The sequence below is a fragment of the Barbatula barbatula genome (assembly GCF_947034865.1).
Source record: "Barbatula barbatula genome assembly, chromosome: 12".
In the NCBI taxonomy this organism is placed as follows: Eukaryota; Metazoa; Chordata; class Actinopteri; order Cypriniformes; family Nemacheilidae; genus Barbatula; species Barbatula barbatula.
In genome coordinates, this window is record NC_136775.1 from 5,676,132 (window position 1) to 5,693,508 (window position 17,377).

Genomic DNA, 17,377 nt, shown 5'->3' on the forward strand with positions numbered 1-17,377 from the left:
TTTTTCGTCCTCAATAGTTTACAGCCGTTTTTGATAACCGGCTGGCCTATAACTGTGGCCGGCAAGGGTTTATGTACAGCGGTTGCCTACGGCTACCGTACGGTTGGTTCTTTTGTTTTGTTCTTATTTTGATATTTTGTTTGTGTAGATGTTGATATAATTGATGTGTTTTGCCTTGCTACTATTTGTAAGCAACGGTGTACTACTTGCCGTCGATAGCTGCTTGCCGTTAATACTGTCTCCTGAGAGGCCACCATTACATGTTTTAACAGCTTTTCTTCTTGTTCTCAGGAGCGGGGTGACCCAAAGGCGGGCAGGCTAGCCATCATATGCCGGGTGACGGAAATTCTCCTTTCAGTGTGCGGTAGAGGTTTTCTTGTAGTGTATCTCACTAGTGTGTGTGTGTGTGTGTGTGCTTACGAAGTTGCGGCACGGTGTCCTCATTGTGGGCTAATTTGAGGCCCACCGCTTAGCCTGTCCAGCTAATGGTGCACCCCAGCTCCGTTACGAGATCCTGCATGTTTATGTACTGATTGAGCTTTGTTGCTCACATACCAGCCAGTGGCTTGGCCAGCTAGTATCATTGTTTTGCTGACTCAAGTAGTTTTTAAAGTATTTATGATAATTAAATAAAGAATTCTATTTTTTTATACCTATTCACGTCTCATGGTCTTGTGATTTGGAGGGAGGAACGAACTTGTGTGCCCTAGTAGGGGTATTTCCCCAGCTGATTCCATGCTGGGGTGGCGTAGTCGTGACATTTTAGTTTTACCACTGGAGAGCGTGCTCAAGTACCCGTAACGCCACATACCTAACAGAGCTTCTATCACACTACAACCCATCACGCTCTCTAAGATCTCAAAATGCAGGACTTTTGATAATACCTAGAATATCTAAATCGACCAGAGGGAGTCGAGCTTTCTCATACGTAGCACCTAAACTCTGGAATAGCCTTCCTGATATTATTCGAGGATCAGACACACTTGCCCAATTTAAATCTAGATTTAAGACTCATCTTTTCAGCCAAGCATTCACTTAAAGCAAATATGCTAAATAAACCACCAGGAGATGCTGACATTAGATATTATTTACTAGAATAATTGGATTTATTATATAACACACCATGTAGTGTGTTTTACCCTTTCTTGGGTTTTTCGTTTTTCCCCTGTAAAGCTGCTTTGGAACAATGCAAATTGTGAAAGGCGCTATATAAATAAAATTGAATTGAATTGTATTAATATTAAATAATCATATAAAAAATATTCTACCAAATTGACAAAGTCTTTGCTTTATCTATACAGTATTTTACATGTAGAATATTAATTTCAAGTATATTATCTATTTCCAATGAACCAGTATCACAATCCAAAAACAACAACATTTTGTCAGTCATATAAATAAACTTGTAAAACACATTTTGTATGTGTCATTATTTTACATGTAAATAACTTCTTATTAAAAATATATAATAAGAAGTTAATGGAAGAATGTTTATTGAGACTCATTTATGGTTTATTATAGTTACATTCCACCCTGAAATAAAAGCATTATGTACCTACTACATTTATAAAAAAGCACATTATTTTTGAGGGTAACGTCTTTATATTCTGAATTTTAATGTAACAAAATGTAGTTTTTAAATACGGACCTTTACTTTGTCGTATGGTGGAAAATTTACAAAAGCGTCGCTTTAAGTTTGCGCAAAACGTACTAATGGTTGCCATATTGCGTTTAAAAAACGCATGTAATCCAAATCATAAAGTGCTTTTTACGTCACACGAATTATACCCATAAATACTGAAAACGTTCAATAATATATTAATTGGTACATATGCTACATTAGCGTTAGTTTCAAATCCTGGCAAATGTATCACAAACAATGTAAGTCGTCTATTTTTCTGTGCAATCTGGCAACCCACAGTCACCAGTTCCCTGTTGGTGTATGTAGAGGTAGTACAATGAGGGGACGATGGCTGCCTGCATCAGAGTAAGATGGATGAAATTGACGCATTTGACAGCCCCTATTCATGATGGTTCTGTTCTTCTGATGTCTGTCGTTTCCAAAATACTTTGATCTCACCCGTTGCTTCCCACCTGTACGTGTTGTAACTGTATCGGTCTGCTAGCTCCGTGCTATGGTTTCAGCCACATCGACTGTCTTTAATCGACCTGACCGGTGAGTAAACAGATGAATCTGCAGAGTTTCATAATTCACTCAACCATACACTATCTGTGAATGTAAACTAAGATCATTGAACCTGGCTGAGCAACAGAGATGTTCTGTTAGCTGCGTATTTAGCTAGCTAACATTAGCAAGTGCTATTACATTGTATTTGCTTTCCTGATTCTTGCTGCTAAAGGTCGGTTGAGGGTGCATCGGGGTCTCGATATGCATCATCTATGCAATTTTCTTATCATTTAATCCCAACGGTAGATACTTCTCGTGCGTTTTTATACTTTTCTACATAAAATCCATATGTTTGGATGGCTGCTGTTTCTTGCTTTGTATTAAATGTTTGTCATGTTTTTATATTATAAGTTAATGCACACATTTGACCCCCCTCTCTTTTTTTAGATATAACATATAATATGGCCATTACTCAGTTTCGCCTTTTCAAAATATGCACCTGCTTGGCATCTATCCTTTCATTCTTCAAGAGACTGATTTGCAGGTAAGTGTTTAATATTAACCAGATTTAAGAATAAAGTACTGAAGATTGTAATTTTAACACCATAAATTGCCCTGTGCAACATTAATCCATGATCTGGAGATGACCGTGCCTTTTAAAGTGTTGTGGTCGTTTTGTTTTGTCATTGTGGTTATGTGTTTTGACTGTTGTCTTTTGTTAATGTAGGACTGGAAGGACACGCAAGCTGAGTGGAGATCAGATCACCCTTCCTACTACAGTAGATTTCTCATCTGTACCAAAACAGGTTTCTGAATCATATCTATTTGTTGGACCCTATATAGATATTGCAATACTTTGTTTAGTGTATAGCTTTAGGATTTGGGTGATGTTTTTTGTATCGACTTTTGTATTCACTAAGGTAATAATCAAATGTTTGTTTTATAAATCACCTTAGCCTGAGATTGAGGAGTGGAGCTCATGGGATGAAGAAGGCCCTACAAGTATCAAAATTGAAGGTGGTAACGGGACGGTTCCTCCTCAGAAAGAATCAGAAGATGAAGAGCCAGACTACTTTAAAGACATGACTCCCACCATCAGAAAAACACAAAAAGTGGGTTTGTTTTTATTTGCTTAAGGAATCTTGTTCTTGCCATTTTTTTGCTTTTTATTTTAGTAATTTATTCCTGCTTGTTCTCTTTTGTTTCCAGATTGTTTTGAAGAAAAGGGAACCTCAGACTTTTTCCATGCCAGACAGTTCCTCTGGTTTCTCCAGCAGATTAGCTGCCACTCAGGATATGTCCTTCATACAACCATCTGTGAGTAAAATCACATGACATCAACAGTTACCACACCCTTAGACATTTGTATAAAGGCAGAAAAGGTTGTCTCAGTTAAGAATGTTTTAAAGTACATTTGGGAGTCAACACCTAACAAGGGCCATGTTTCTGTGCACAACAGGCGGAACTGGGAGATCTTGACACCTGGCAGGAAGACAAAAACGCTTGGGAGGGTGAGGAAGATGCAGCCTGGGAGGCTGAGGAAGTGCTGAGGTAGGCTTTAGTATCACACAAGCATGAGTGTGTCATTGCCGTGGAACACAGAATCTGCACCCAAAGAACCCGGCACAACGTTGTGCGTGTTTGTGCAGAACTGCAATTCCTGTCATTAACAATGTTCTACCCATCCCCACCTATTGTGTGTTCATTTATTATTTTGGCAAAATTGTTTAAGCCACTAATAAACACATTTTAGCAAGTTTAAATACATTAGAACTGTTGTAGGGCTGTGTTCAAAATATATCTGCCTCCGTATCGATTCTGCCACACTTTTGAAATCAGCCAAGTATTATGTGTCATATACTATATTTTGTAACAGTTATTAGTCGTGTAAAGGATCCAATTGTTGTTTATCCGTCATCCGTACAGATCGTGCCCCACGATTCTGTATGCATGTGTCCCACGGATTACCTGCAAAGTTTCACCATCATAAAGTGAAAGCAAGCGTGCGCTAGCTCAAATTCTTTAGAATATGTTTATGCACATATTCATATTTATTCGTTAAACATATTATCTATTTACATATGATGTAGCTTCATTTGATGCATTCATAGGATGTAGTTTTTGAAACAAGTATAGGGACTTGATCTTTTACATTTTCACTTCATAGTTCATACTAATTGTCAAAACTATTTGATACAACTAGTGAGTATTGTTTTGTCTGATTAACTAATAAGTCGTTATGAATGGCAAGTTTCTGCAAGTGTATTTTTCTCTAAATCTGTAATATGATCTGAACCTAGAATTTTTCTAGTCCAAAACAATTGATCATCATATCAAAAACACAATTGCTACTCCGTTATCAAAGTTGTTTTAACACTGGTTATTCAATGTATAAAAACAGATAATATTGTTAATAAATTCTGCTGAAAAGAAACGTAATTAAAAATGGTCCTGTATCTGGATGCATCATATTGTTGGTCTTGTATCGGGATGAGTACTCCAAGGTACCTTGAAGTTTTTGCCTATTTTTGTGGCCTACTCAAATTTGGTTTTAGGAGCCTGGTGGTATCCTATGTTTGTCCACTAGATGTCAGTATAAAATCATTGTTCATTGCACCCTACACTACATTGAGCCAGACCTGGCCATTTAAATTTAGTCATTTAGCAGAGGCCTTTATCCAAAGCAACTTACAAACAGTTCAGGGAGCAATAAGAGATATAGCTTACTTGTTCATTATGTGTTTTTCATGGTCTTATTCTATGAGGTGGTTAAACCAGGCTAACCTGCAATAAATAAACTATAATTAAATACAATTCTTTCTGTGTTCCCTGAATGCAGGCAGCAAAAGCTGGTGGAAAGAGAGAGACGTTCTATGGAGCAGCAAAGGAAGAAAATGGAGAAAGACGTGCAAAGAATGATGAAGAAAGAGCAGAAGATCGCTGTCAAACTATCATAACATTTATACAACACCAGACACTAAACAACAGCCAAACAACTCACCATATTGAGTTTGACCTTGTTTTGTCCAGGCCACCACACCGCTGTCTTCTCTGAAGTAGGCCTACTTCAGTTGTCTTGAGGAATTCTGTTTGTTTCTTGGGATTTATGTATATTGGACAGAACACAGCACAGAGAACCTCTCCTTTTGTTTTTGAGTTAATTGTGAATATTCTTTCAGGGCGTGTATTGAAAGAAAAACTGGATGGGTTTTTGTGTCAGTATTTATGAAACTTGAAAGAAATTTTGCAGAATCATTTTAATTGCGGAATACAGAATTTTTTGCCTTTGTCTTTTTCCCATGTTTTTTTATTTTCTTCCTCTTTGTAGTCTTGTAACTGACTGTGCTTTAAACACTGGACAGATTTATGCAACCTTGAGTTTCTGCTCTTGACACGCAATTTGGCAGTAGCTTGTTGGTTTTCCTCGAAAAATTCTGGTAATTGCTTTCTTAATCACAAGTAATTGTTAGAGACCTTATATTGTTTTTTTTTAATGTGCAACATTTATTTTAAACCTGAACTTTGATCTGGCTATATGGTAAATAAAATGGTTGGATTGGAAATGGTGAGCTGAGATATGTACTGAGATTTTTATAAGAGGTGGGTTGTCATGGAAACTTCAGAATATTAAAATATTCACATTGGCAACCAAGGCATCTATTATCTTTGGTAGGACTCAGTGTCTGTTGCTAAAAGGTGTTGAAAAGTTCACCACATTGGTCACAGGCCTAACCATTTAGATTTGTTGTGTGACAGGGATATTTTGGTTCTGTTAAACAACTGATTTACTTATTTAAAATATTTAAATTGTCATAAATGCTATTTGTATGCTATTATAATGCATATGAATGCTATTCAGATTCAGAACTGTTCTGTGTCTTTAATATGAAATGGGAAATTGTTGAGGTCATGTCTATCGATAAATTGAGGCCTGTCCTTTAAAAATGAAAATGGTGCTGATATTAACTTCTGCATGCTATGATTGAGAAGAAAGATTAAGCCAAGAGCAGAGAACTATGAAAAACAGAATAAATCTTTTTTTGTTATTACTTATTTTTGTTTTATTTTCCCAACCACACTTTCAAATGTGTTTTATCGTTATGCAGAGAACAGCCTTATAGTTGTAAAATATACTTGCTTAATTTGGATCTGTTGTTTTATTCTTATGTAATTTTTTTAACACATTTCTCACAGTAACACTTTTACCACTTTTACCTTAGTGCTGAAGTTATCATGATGTCTTAAACAGGCAGTCAGCAATCCAAGAAACTTTGTAATATTTGATTGTCACGGAATCTTTGGTCTGGATTATGTGTTCTGTGATGTTCAAGGTCGGATGAATTATCCAGGGCGATATAAGGTTCTATGTGAGAATGTGATGTCATAATCCCCATCTGCCTCAGCTACGCCCCCGGTCCCACAACGCTCCCACAGCCTGACCCACTTAAACGAAGAGAGGAAGATGAACTGACTGAATTATACATTACACACTGCTGCAGTTATGCGGATCTTCATCGTGTCTGACGGTGCATTTAATTGGTTTACTTATGAGTTAATCTACGAGCTTGTTAGAATGTTAATTAAATAAAGTTAATATAAACAAAACATGAATGTATGTATCTTTACAGCACATCTTCACCGGAACAACATAACACAAATGCATTTTGAAAATAGTCCCAATACACAGTACATATTTCTCATATAAAGACAGTATAAAACTGATCTAAGATCAGAGATCTCTCATTTAAGGTGCTAGATGGACCAAAAGTAAACAACAGCAAGCACTTTGTCTATCTTGCTGTTTCATGCATGCAACGTCCCATTTGGAAACAAATCAGATGTAATGGTTGTTCTTCTGGGTGCCCGGGGGTCCTTGTAATGGTTGTTTTGGTCTCCGCTTCAGTTGTGTGAAAGTACTGCTTGGTGCTGAGAGGCATGTCCTACGTATCTTTTGTATTATATAAAACAATGTTTTTAATTGTGTGTCTATGTATTGTGTTTGCGTGTTTGTGTCCACAGGAGATTAATTATAGATGCATGAATGCACTTCATCTGATGCCGACGAGATTTCTCTCAATGTGTAAAGCCTTTTTAAGTAACATTCTTAGAACAAGGGAGACCTGAAATACACTGGGAAAATAATGCTTTATAAAAAATAGAACATCAGTTGAATTTATTGCAATTTGATTAATGTGAATGTGCGAGGATTAAAGATAATCCTGTAGATGAATGTATCTTTCTACTAATAATTAAAACAATTATTTAACTACTTAAAATTTATCAGGCGGATTTGGATTTGAGAGGAAACAACTGCACAAATGGATACTGTATGTAAAAAGGTGATGAATTTAAACGTTTTTTGTTTGTAACTGAAAGACATCAGTACCCTATCGACTTTGTGGCCATACAATTCACAAAAGGGAATGTGTACCATCATTGTCACGTTACCGAATTAATTCTTCAAAATATCTTTTGTGTTCTGCAGAAAAAGGGAAGTCATACAGATTTCAAATGACAAGAGGGTGAATAAATGCTGACAGAATTTTAATTTTTTTAAATTCAGATTGATTTCGGATTAGTCAGACAGCAATTTTAGATAAATCCACAAAAACCACAAAGTCTAAACTTGTAGGGGTTTCCATGCTTTAATAATAAATATACTGAAACATCTGATACAAACAAAAATATTGCACATTGCTCAGGCAGATAACAAGTGTTCGCTGTACTGTGGTAGCTGCTGGAAAATGTTCGTAAACAGAACAACATGGTGAGGAGAGAAATACATTTTCAACCAACACAAACCTGTGAACACATTGAAGCTTTGGCAGAAGGTTTTAGTGACATTTTAACTACAACAAAACAATGGTTAACCGACAGTCAACCACTATTTTTCACAGTATACAAAGCAGGGAACAGCACAGTCAGCAAATAACAAGACTTTAGCAACATAACCTGATTAATTATGCAAATTATTGATATTATAATATATATTTCTATACACACACACAAAAACAATAAATAACAAAAAAAGACAAAACTCAAATCCCTTTAAATTCATCCTCTGTGCCTCAACTTTAGGCAAATATACGCTGTGCAAATTAGGAATTTCGCAACTAAAAAAAAGGGACGTGAATTATCACAGGTGTACGAAAACATAACCTCTACGTTAAGGTGAATTTTAAGTGCTTTTGTTTATGGACAAGCTATATTTGTGAGTAAGGGCCTCTAAGTGTCTGGCCCGTGTGAAACATGGCGGAGCGAGTGTAATCCCATAATGCAACAGCCCCGAATCAAAGCTGAGATATTGTACACGGGAGCCCCTCCAACCAAACCATGTTGCGAGTACAGCCACGCCACGGTTGGAAGTACAGGCGCTGCCACAGCAACCAGATCAACCAGAAAGCTATTGCTCCAGTGTTTTTTTGCCACTACAGCCATACTAGTGGTGTTTTTGGTCTTCTTTTGATCAAAATCAAGCTGGGGATTCATTTGAGGCTCGGAAAAACACAGACCAGCATCACTGGGGTTTTCAGGTGTTAAGATCGTGTTTGGAACAGTGTTGGTGCATGTGAAGCCAACATCTTTGATTTCATCTTGTGCTTCAGGCAACTCCTCTTTTACAGTTAAAGGATCTTGTGCTTCTTCATCTTTTGTAATCTGCAATTTCTGGGATTGTTGGTGGGAAAGAATGGATGAACCAGTAAGCCCATTCCCCTGAAGCTTCAGCAGCTGGAGAAGGAGGGCTTGGAGATCATGGGTGTAGATTATCTCATCAGTCTGGACACCTCTTTCGTCTTTGGAGATCTGCTCCTCTGTTCCTTGTTCTGAGATGCTCTGCTCTAGGGTTGACAGTCCTGGTTGGGGTATGATCTTGATGTCACCATCCTGACTAGAATCGACAGCAGTGGACATGAGAACCAGCTCCAGAATCTCTGCTCGGTTTGCCATTTCGTCATTTATCAGCAGCTCACTATCACCCATCTCCTCCACTGCTTGTTCCTCTACCTGCAGCTCCATTTCTAGCTTGCCCATGGCGAATCTCTCCGGAGACTCACAGATATAGTCTAGAGTCGGCTCATCTTGCAAATTGCAGTCGCTTTGAGCAAACTCCATGCTGTGAAGCAAAGACTCCAGCTTCCTGTTTTGAATGTTAATATCAATGAAATACTTCTGGATGCCCTTGTCTTTCTCCATTAAGCTGTTCTTCATGGTTTCCACCACTTGGCGAAGCTGCTTGATCTCCTTGCGCGCTTCCTTGAGAGCCAGCTGGGCCTCCACACGGTGACATTCTTCCTCGATCCAGTCTTCTCGCATGCGTCCCAGCTGGGTATTCAGCTCAACAATATCAGCCTCTCTGTAAGAATTAAAGATACAAGTCTTTCTTTTTGCAAATGATCGATTAGAACACAGAAAGAAGGTTAAAATCTCACCGGTCACAAACTGTGTGCTCAGAGTCTCGGAGCTTGGTTTTGAGGTGGCGAATGGCTACCTCTTTTTGCTGCAGAGGGGTGAGGTACTGCTCCGGGTTGGGTGGCTTGATGCCGTGATTGTCTCCGCAGGAATGATAGCACACAGGAGTGGTTCTTCTGCAAGTAAAGACTGGGCTGAGTTGATGTACCATGCAAATATAATAAGTTAAACGAGATACAAAAAAATCAGTATACCGAACAACCTTCCCAGACAAATCATATTCCAAAAAACTTTGCTGGTTGAAAAAAATTAAATAAGAGAGAAAGTCACAACAACAGCTCCCTTTCAACCTGCTATTTTGCTTTGAAGTCAGCTTTGCATCTGTGCCAGAGATACACAATGGGAGAACAAATAAGGACACTGGAGTGAGCTCAGGCAGGCATTACAGAACACACATGGTGTGCTTAGATAGAGTCTTCGCTAAATAAATAAAAAACATATATACAATAAAAATATATACATATACGAAGATAAAAACAACAACAAAAACACTATAAAAGCATCACAACGGGCTAAATGTGGGGGAATAAAATAATGCCCCATCACCCTCCACACAAAAATCTGGCACCGAAAACCACTTTACTTCTCTCATCCTCTCAACAATGACACCAGATAATTTTTTCAAAATCCCCTAAAAGCTTGGCAGAGCCAAACCATGACCAATCTAATACTTTTTTCTGAGAAGAGGTAGAGGACACAATAACACCTTCCATGTACATACAATATGAGCCAGCATCGAATAAATCTGGTCCTGTACATTTCTGACATTGGTTCATACCTCCTGGAGGAGCTGCCACTGCTGTTTGTGACAGAGGGGGGTTTGGGGGGCGTCCGGTAAGGGGCATAGAGCTCTGCATTGCGAGGGGCGGAGGGGCTTCCTGCTGGCTTAAACACAGGCATGCTCCTGATGTGGGGCCCGCGGCTGCGGGAGAGAAAAACAATTCAAACACATTCATGAGAAAAAGCAATTTAGACACACGCGGGGCTATGTTCAGAAGTGCACACTGCCATTTTTAGTATGCATACTATTTAGGCAAAATACAATATAAACGCACAAACAACTGAAAAATAAATGTCACTGCAATTGGTTCCATACCTACGTGAAGATACGTTTTTCCCTGTGGAGTTGGAGAGAACCTCATGCGTCTTATAGCTTCCAGCACTACTGGATGAGCTGAAATCAGTCTCGCTGCCTGCAATGCATAAAACAGAGATTCAAAATCTAAAGTTCCTTCGAAGATATCTACAACTTCAGCAAAACTTCTCAAAGGCATCCATAAAGGCACACCCAAACCGCTTGCAAGCCCGCTTCAAAACCCCCAAATGCATTACCCAGGCACGTTTTCGATTGCCATATTTCCAGTAGCCCGATCAAAGAAGCTTGTCGGGGATAAAAGGTTACGGACTTATATGATGAGCACTTATATGATGAGCACTTGTCTGCTTCTTTTATTCAGATCTCGGGCTAAAGAAGGCACATTCTGTATTTCTTTGCATGTACCGGATGCCACATTTCTGTAAGGTTGTGTATTATCTGACCTTGTACCATTTACACTGCACGGAAATTAAAGCTGGTGAAGCTACATTACCACGCAGATCAAGACGTGTTTACAAAGCATGTCTAACATAAAATAATATATACAAAAATAGCGATTACAAACGTAAAGGTTGATGATTGAAGACAAAACCAAAGGTTAAGGTGGAATATTTGATATAACTAATAAAATATACAGACCTGAGAAGCATCTCTTTCCTTTTGACAACACCATGATACACTGTGTGCTCCTTTCTGAACGTGTCAACTAACTAACCAAATAAGTGACTAACTCTTTAACAACCATAAAACAGTGCAGTCGCCAAGGTCAAGTTCAAACGCTGTGAGCCCTCATAGCCAATGGTGGGCGTGAACTACTTTTAATTGCACTGATTGGCCATCTGAAACACTACACGCTAACCAATCAGTAAAGAATAATCTAAAAAGACGACACCTGTTATTTCCTGCTTAGTTTGCGTATTTCCTCTCATAGACACTTAAAACTCACTCCCTAGTCTACGAAACAGACACAATTTGCGTCAAGCTAAACAATTAACTTTCATGAACATGGCAGAATGTATGATTATCTTCAGGAACGGTCTGAAAATGCATTAAAAAAACACAAATGAAGCATAATTTTCATTATAATACCACCCATAACCGTAGCCGTAGATATACAAATCAAAGATGGCGGCGCCCTTTACTCATCGCGACTGTCAAACACAGAACAGTGAACGGGTTTCAATGATTTTGTTTACATTTTACAAAAGCGGAAAACATATACTGGATTTAAAACTGCGGGTGACATGCTGTTTATTTAAACGCCTAGATACGCGAGACACCTAAACCTAAAAACGAATAAGAAATTGACCAGCTTTAACAAGGAAGGTGTCTTCATTTTATGCTATGTTTTTACTATTTCGCTATATTTACGTTCTTGAATAAGAAGTTACCGAGACTTCACGATATGACACGATATGACAAACATTTACTGACATTTAGTTATCATTTGCTTAATAACCGAACTGTATGTGAGCTTAACATATTTAGTTATTAGATGACAGTAAATACGATAGCAACACAATAAAATACATTTTGAACACAACGTTTAATATGTTAATCACTTCAGTAATGTGTTTTGGAAATCACCTTTATGCATTATGGGGTTATGCTGTTTCTGTTGCCTCCGTTTCTGTGCAGGTTCACTCCAGTCGGCCACTACATTCATTCTAACTCTCTTCACTTTGACCTTGCGCTCTCCCAGAGAGGGTGAACTCAGTGGGCTTTTGGCTGGAGATGCACACTGGCTGCTTGGGCATCCAGTATCATCTGAGAAGGTAAAACCACATGAAACTGTCAACAAGTGATGTAACAACTGTTTAAAGGTTGTATTGGTGTTCTTTTCCGTATCACAAAGGTTGCATTTTTTTTTTAGATATCTCACAGTGTACATAATAACAACTTCAAAAGAGACAAAGTTTTTTTGTAGTTGATGCATTAATTAATGTATTCATTTCCTTTGTGTGAGTTGTGTGGGTGATTATAGTGAAATATGCAAGACGCAGGTAGACATTTCAGATTTTTTGTCTTAATGTCACATCATATGCATGGTTTAACATGTCATGACATCTAAGGTGGCCCACCTGAGGACAGGCTGTTGGGACTGATGGTTCTTTTAGAGTGCTGTGAGCTAATGTCGAAATCCTTGCTGCTCTCCTCTGACAATGGCATGGTGGAGACAGCTGATTCCTTTACTTTTGGACACAAGGTGTGGAAGACAGGACGGGGGATACGGCTGCGCATTCTTCCCTTCTCTGATGACTTTACCTGCAGTAAACGTTTAAAAACCGATAACTGCAAATATCTAATGCCAACAGAGAGACACTGAACTACTGAGGTAAGTTATTTAACCTATTTAAGATGATCATTTGCTGAATTGTGTGTTGGTCCCTAAGGTTATTAAGAGGTGGTAAAGTTAAAAATAAGGTTGATTCATGTGTGGCACATTAATGTGATAAGACAAAGGTTTAAGAAGGCAAGCACCTCAAATGCTTGAAAGGGTCCCATTCTTCTTAATCGGGTAATCTCTCATGTAAAACTGCAAAGAAAATAATAATTGAGGTTTTATGAGAATATCACCTAGAAATAAAAACTGTACTAAAAGAAAATGCACATAAATTAACAGTCTCATATGCTGTGCCAGGCTAAAACGATGGTTGTCCCTCTCCTCGATTTCTTTGAATTATCTAATGGAAATTAAAAGACAAAAATATATATATATATATATTTATATACTGTATATACACATTGAGTTCCTCCCTTAATGCACATTGTAATAAATTTTACCCACTAAATAGAATACATTTACTATTAGTAGTTGTCATTTTAACTGCTGAATTTGCATCGGATGCTGTGCAAAGTAAACATGATTCATTTGGATATGGCCAGTGAATAAACCCAATATTATGTAAAAGGCTTTTGACTTTGAGAAGGAAGTAATATGGTTAAATTAATCCATGTCCACTCTGGGATGATGAAATCCCACCCCTCTTGACTGCAACAGTGAGTTTATACAGTGAGAGTATTGCACAGCCGCTATGTGTGTGTTTTATAATCTCTGTAATCTGACCACATAACCTGAAGAAACAGCTAGAGCTCAACCACTAAATAGTTCAATGTAATGTATCACGCTTGATTGACTATGACGTCATTGTGCCATTTCTTGATTATAGTGGTGTACTCTGTGGTCATTGTTGTCAGCATCACTTTGAAGTTGGTTACGTATGTAAGGGCAATTTGTAATTGACCCCTTAAGCTTCGTGTTCATTGCGTTCTCTGAGCTCTTGCCACTTTCAGTTTTTCTCCAGATGACATGTTTCATTGCAAAATGCAGTTATGCAGCCATTCAAGTTATGTTATGCTTTTAAAACATAGGGAAATTACCTGCTTGTGTTTGCTTTGGTTTAATGTCTATATAATGGTACGTAAAAATGGCAATGCACTAAAAATGTTGATTCTTGACTGTTTGGCAGAGTGCCCACTCATGAGAGTTGCTTCTCTTAACAAGCATAAAACCGAGCCTTAGCAACAGAACCTAGCAACATTTCAACAAAGAATCTGTAAAATAGACAGATTGAGGTTGGTGGTGGTATTAGTCAGCCATTCAGTCGTCGATTGATATCTTGTGTCCTGACAAATGGTTTAACCTTTTCCAGCTAAATAGAATATCTCATGAATTGCCAGACAAAGTTAAGTTGTTACGGATGCATTCATGCCTTAAGGGCATCCCATAAATGGTTTATACAAATGGAACAACTGGTTTAAGTTGATAAAGCAGAAGTATAGTCACATTGTCAGAGGTTATATGTTTAGCGATGTTCATGTTTTGTCCTTGTTTAAACAAGTGGAAATCACGCGTACACATATGACAGTGAATTTCGGTTTCATTATACAGTATGTTGCTGTCTTAGGCCTGTCTTTATCAGAATATAAATTGATAAAAAATTCAAGCACAGGATGATTATGGAAAATAAGAGTCCAAGTTTTCTTCAAAAATAACCATTTTAATTTTAGTCTTGCGTTTTATTGCTCTGAGTCCTGATATGTATTAAAACTAAACTGCCTCTTCTGTTGGCTATTGTCAAAGTTAACAAAAAAAAACATCTGAAAGGATCCCTTGAGCATTCGTATATGGTTAAAAGTATGGTTTTAGTATACCCCAAAATAAAAAATAATATTTTGAGAAGGTTTCAGTGGTTTTGTCTACAATGGAAGTCAATGAGGGCCAGTGTTGTTTGATTACCAACATTCTTCAAAATATCCTTGTTTTGTGAGAAATTAAAGTCATATGTTTCGAATTACATAAGGGTTAGACATTAGAGTAAATTATTACTTTTTTATTTTTGGGTGAACTATCTCTTAAAGCCAGTTACCTAAGCAGTAGTGATTGTATAATTTTAAGCATTGATGACACAACGTCTAGACACATAAATATATAAATGCATTTGCTGGTGGCTCTAAACACCTTTATGTTTGCAGTTTGTAGCGTTTCTACATTGCAAGCATGAATACAAAAGTTAGATAATGTGTTCATTAGTTACTTTTTTAATACTCTGCACATTTTTAAATAAATTGTTTTAAATGGTTACTCTCCATTTTGAATGTATTTGTCATGTACATCAGCATGCATCAAAAAATATTTCGATTTTGCTGTGATATGTTCTTATAGCAGGTTTTATCTCCAGTTGATTTAAGAAATTACAAAAGGCGCATTTATTGTAATACACGGTGCTCATAATCTCATAAAAGAATACTTTTCTGAACAAAAATCTTTTGTTTAAATATATCCCATCGTGTAAATGCAAAGAATATCTAAATTTCAACTTTATTTACAGTTACCTGTTTGATAACCTTCAGCTGCTGGCTAGCGTCACAAAAATGTGATCTTTTCAAAGGACGTTGTGTCCCACCTTAACAGCCGGTCCAACAAAAAGCATACGTTAAAACAAATCCCACTTTTGATTAAAATGAAACATATTACCGATTAATACCAATATTAATGAAAGCAACTATTAATTACTAATACAAAACAATGAACATAATAAAGTTAATATATGTAGCATGTCTGTTAGTAAGTCAAAAAGGCCAAAACAACAGTGTGACGCAGCACCTAAATACACTTGCCTTGTGATGCGGGCTGGACTCCCGATAGCTTGGAGTGAAAGGATGCGCAGCTCTGTATCAAAACAACAGAATGTGCGTTCTCAATCCCCACCCTTGTTTTGGTGTGGTGTTATCGACTCTTACCCCCTGTCTGCGAGCGATGCCAAATTATTCAAACAAAACACATCTCTTGCTGCATCCGGAATAGCGCGTGTGCTCAAGGAGAAGAGGCAACGGACATCGCCAGCGACGTGAATCTGACTAATGTTCCAAGTGCGTTATGTAACGAGCAACAAGGGTTTAACCCTTAGATGATCGACAGAGATTAAACGAGTCCGTTTTATTGACGTGTACAGTTTTTCTGAAGTACTATATTGTGTCACTGTTTGTATGGTCGTTACGCTGTTGACATACAGAAGGACGTTATGCTATAGTGTCTTGCACTGTTGTAATGGCTCATGGATGAGGTTTCATCTTTCAACGTACAGTTTTCTGGCTTGATCTTTTGAAAACCTCATGGTGCTTCATGCGTCTTCAGCACCATGCGGACAGAAAACTCTGTGACTTGTTGGCGTCGGCTCTCCATGGTGCTGAAGTCAACTCGTCAGACAAGCGTGAAATTAGCGCAAGTGAATGTGATTGCTTAGGTCATGTTTGGTGTGTTAACTCGCAGTTATTGTGTAATATATTTATTAATCAAATGATTGTTAAAATATCTTAAAACCACTGTTTTAGTTCCTATTTCTTTAATGACTGTTTACGCCTTTTCCTGGAAAAATAATATTCATTTTAGCAAGCAAGTTGGCGCCAGAACCTGTTGAATGAAAACAGCACAATTTTTTACATTATGTGAACCTCGGGGAATTGGTATTGTGGCATTTTGCTGCCATCTGCTGGTGCTGATGCTCCTTGAGTTGATATATTCTACTGTTATTAACAGTAACAAAAAGTAAAACAACAATAATCCCGCACCAATTCATTAAACAGCAAACACGTAAAATGCGTCAAAAATATCAATCCATTGTTCTAGTCAGCAGAGTTTGCATTTATTAATACACAACATTTGGAAGCCTGCACTGACATTTAGAAAAAAATGTCTTTTCTGAAATCCAAATTTCGGTTCAAATCAAAGTCCATGTGATTTTGTAATTTGTTGACCTAATATAAGTTGTATAAGACATAAAATTTGAACTTATTGAAAACAAATATTAGAAAACAAGGATTTGCACAGTTGTCGTCACACCTGACAGTTTCTACAAGAGCTCTAACAAAAGTTTTGTGTGAGGATTATTTTTCTGCATCAACACTGTTTTGTGATGCATTTTACTGCACATATTTGTATTGTATTGAATTTCGTAGCGATGCTTACATCTACCTGATGTGCTGTTATACTTGGGATGTCAGCCTCTATTATGTATTTGACTACACTGTCGCTTTATAGTGGAATTTGTGGGGATCTGAAAATGGTTGGGTTAACATTATGCACGAGTCCATTTAAAAACTGCCTTTTATAGCCAGAATAATTCTCAGAACCACCCAAAGCCCACAGTTAAATATTTCTTGGTATTGGTGCGATTTGTTTC

The 17,377-nt window shown here is 37.6% G+C and overlaps 2 protein-coding genes across 4 annotated transcripts; one reads left to right on the plus strand and one right to left on the minus strand.

Annotated features, from left to right (window-relative positions):
• The first annotated feature begins 1,589 nt into the window (after positions 1 to 1,589).
• Positions 1,590 to 6,725, plus strand: ebag9 (estrogen receptor binding site associated antigen 9). Its single transcript, XM_079470552.1, has 7 exons — positions 1,590 to 2,176; positions 2,576 to 2,672; positions 2,856 to 2,934; positions 3,085 to 3,240; positions 3,338 to 3,445; positions 3,588 to 3,679; positions 4,968 to 6,725. The coding sequence occupies exons 2-7, from the start codon at positions 2,590 to 2,592 to the stop codon at positions 5,083 to 5,085; spliced, it is 636 nt and encodes a 211-aa protein (XP_079326678.1). The 5' UTR covers positions 1,590 to 2,176; positions 2,576 to 2,589; the 3' UTR covers positions 5,086 to 6,725.
• Positions 6,726 to 7,656: 931 nt separating this feature from the next.
• Positions 7,657 to 16,071, minus strand: sybu (syntabulin (syntaxin-interacting)). 3 transcript variants are annotated; one of them, XM_079469406.1, is made up of 9 exons: positions 15,816 to 16,071; positions 15,531 to 15,601; positions 13,176 to 13,230; positions 12,776 to 12,959; positions 12,282 to 12,461; positions 10,695 to 10,791; positions 10,377 to 10,520; positions 9,559 to 9,714; positions 7,657 to 9,482 (listed from the first exon to the last, which is right to left on the minus strand). In XM_079469406.1, the coding sequence occupies exons 3-9, from the start codon at positions 13,197 to 13,199 to the stop codon at positions 8,354 to 8,356; spliced, it is 1,914 nt and encodes a 637-aa protein (XP_079325532.1). In that variant the 5' UTR covers positions 13,200 to 13,230; positions 15,531 to 15,601; positions 15,816 to 16,071; the 3' UTR covers positions 7,657 to 8,353. The 3 variants fall into 3 exon arrangements, with proteins under 3 accessions (XP_079325532.1, XP_079325533.1, XP_079325534.1); XM_079469407.1 differs by lacking the exon at positions 13,176 to 13,230 and having other exon boundaries at positions 15,816 to 16,057; XM_079469408.1 differs by lacking the exons at positions 12,282 to 12,461; positions 12,776 to 12,959; positions 13,176 to 13,230; positions 15,531 to 15,601; positions 15,816 to 16,071 and adding an exon at positions 11,334 to 11,602.
• Positions 16,072 to 17,377: the final 1,306 nt, after the last annotated feature.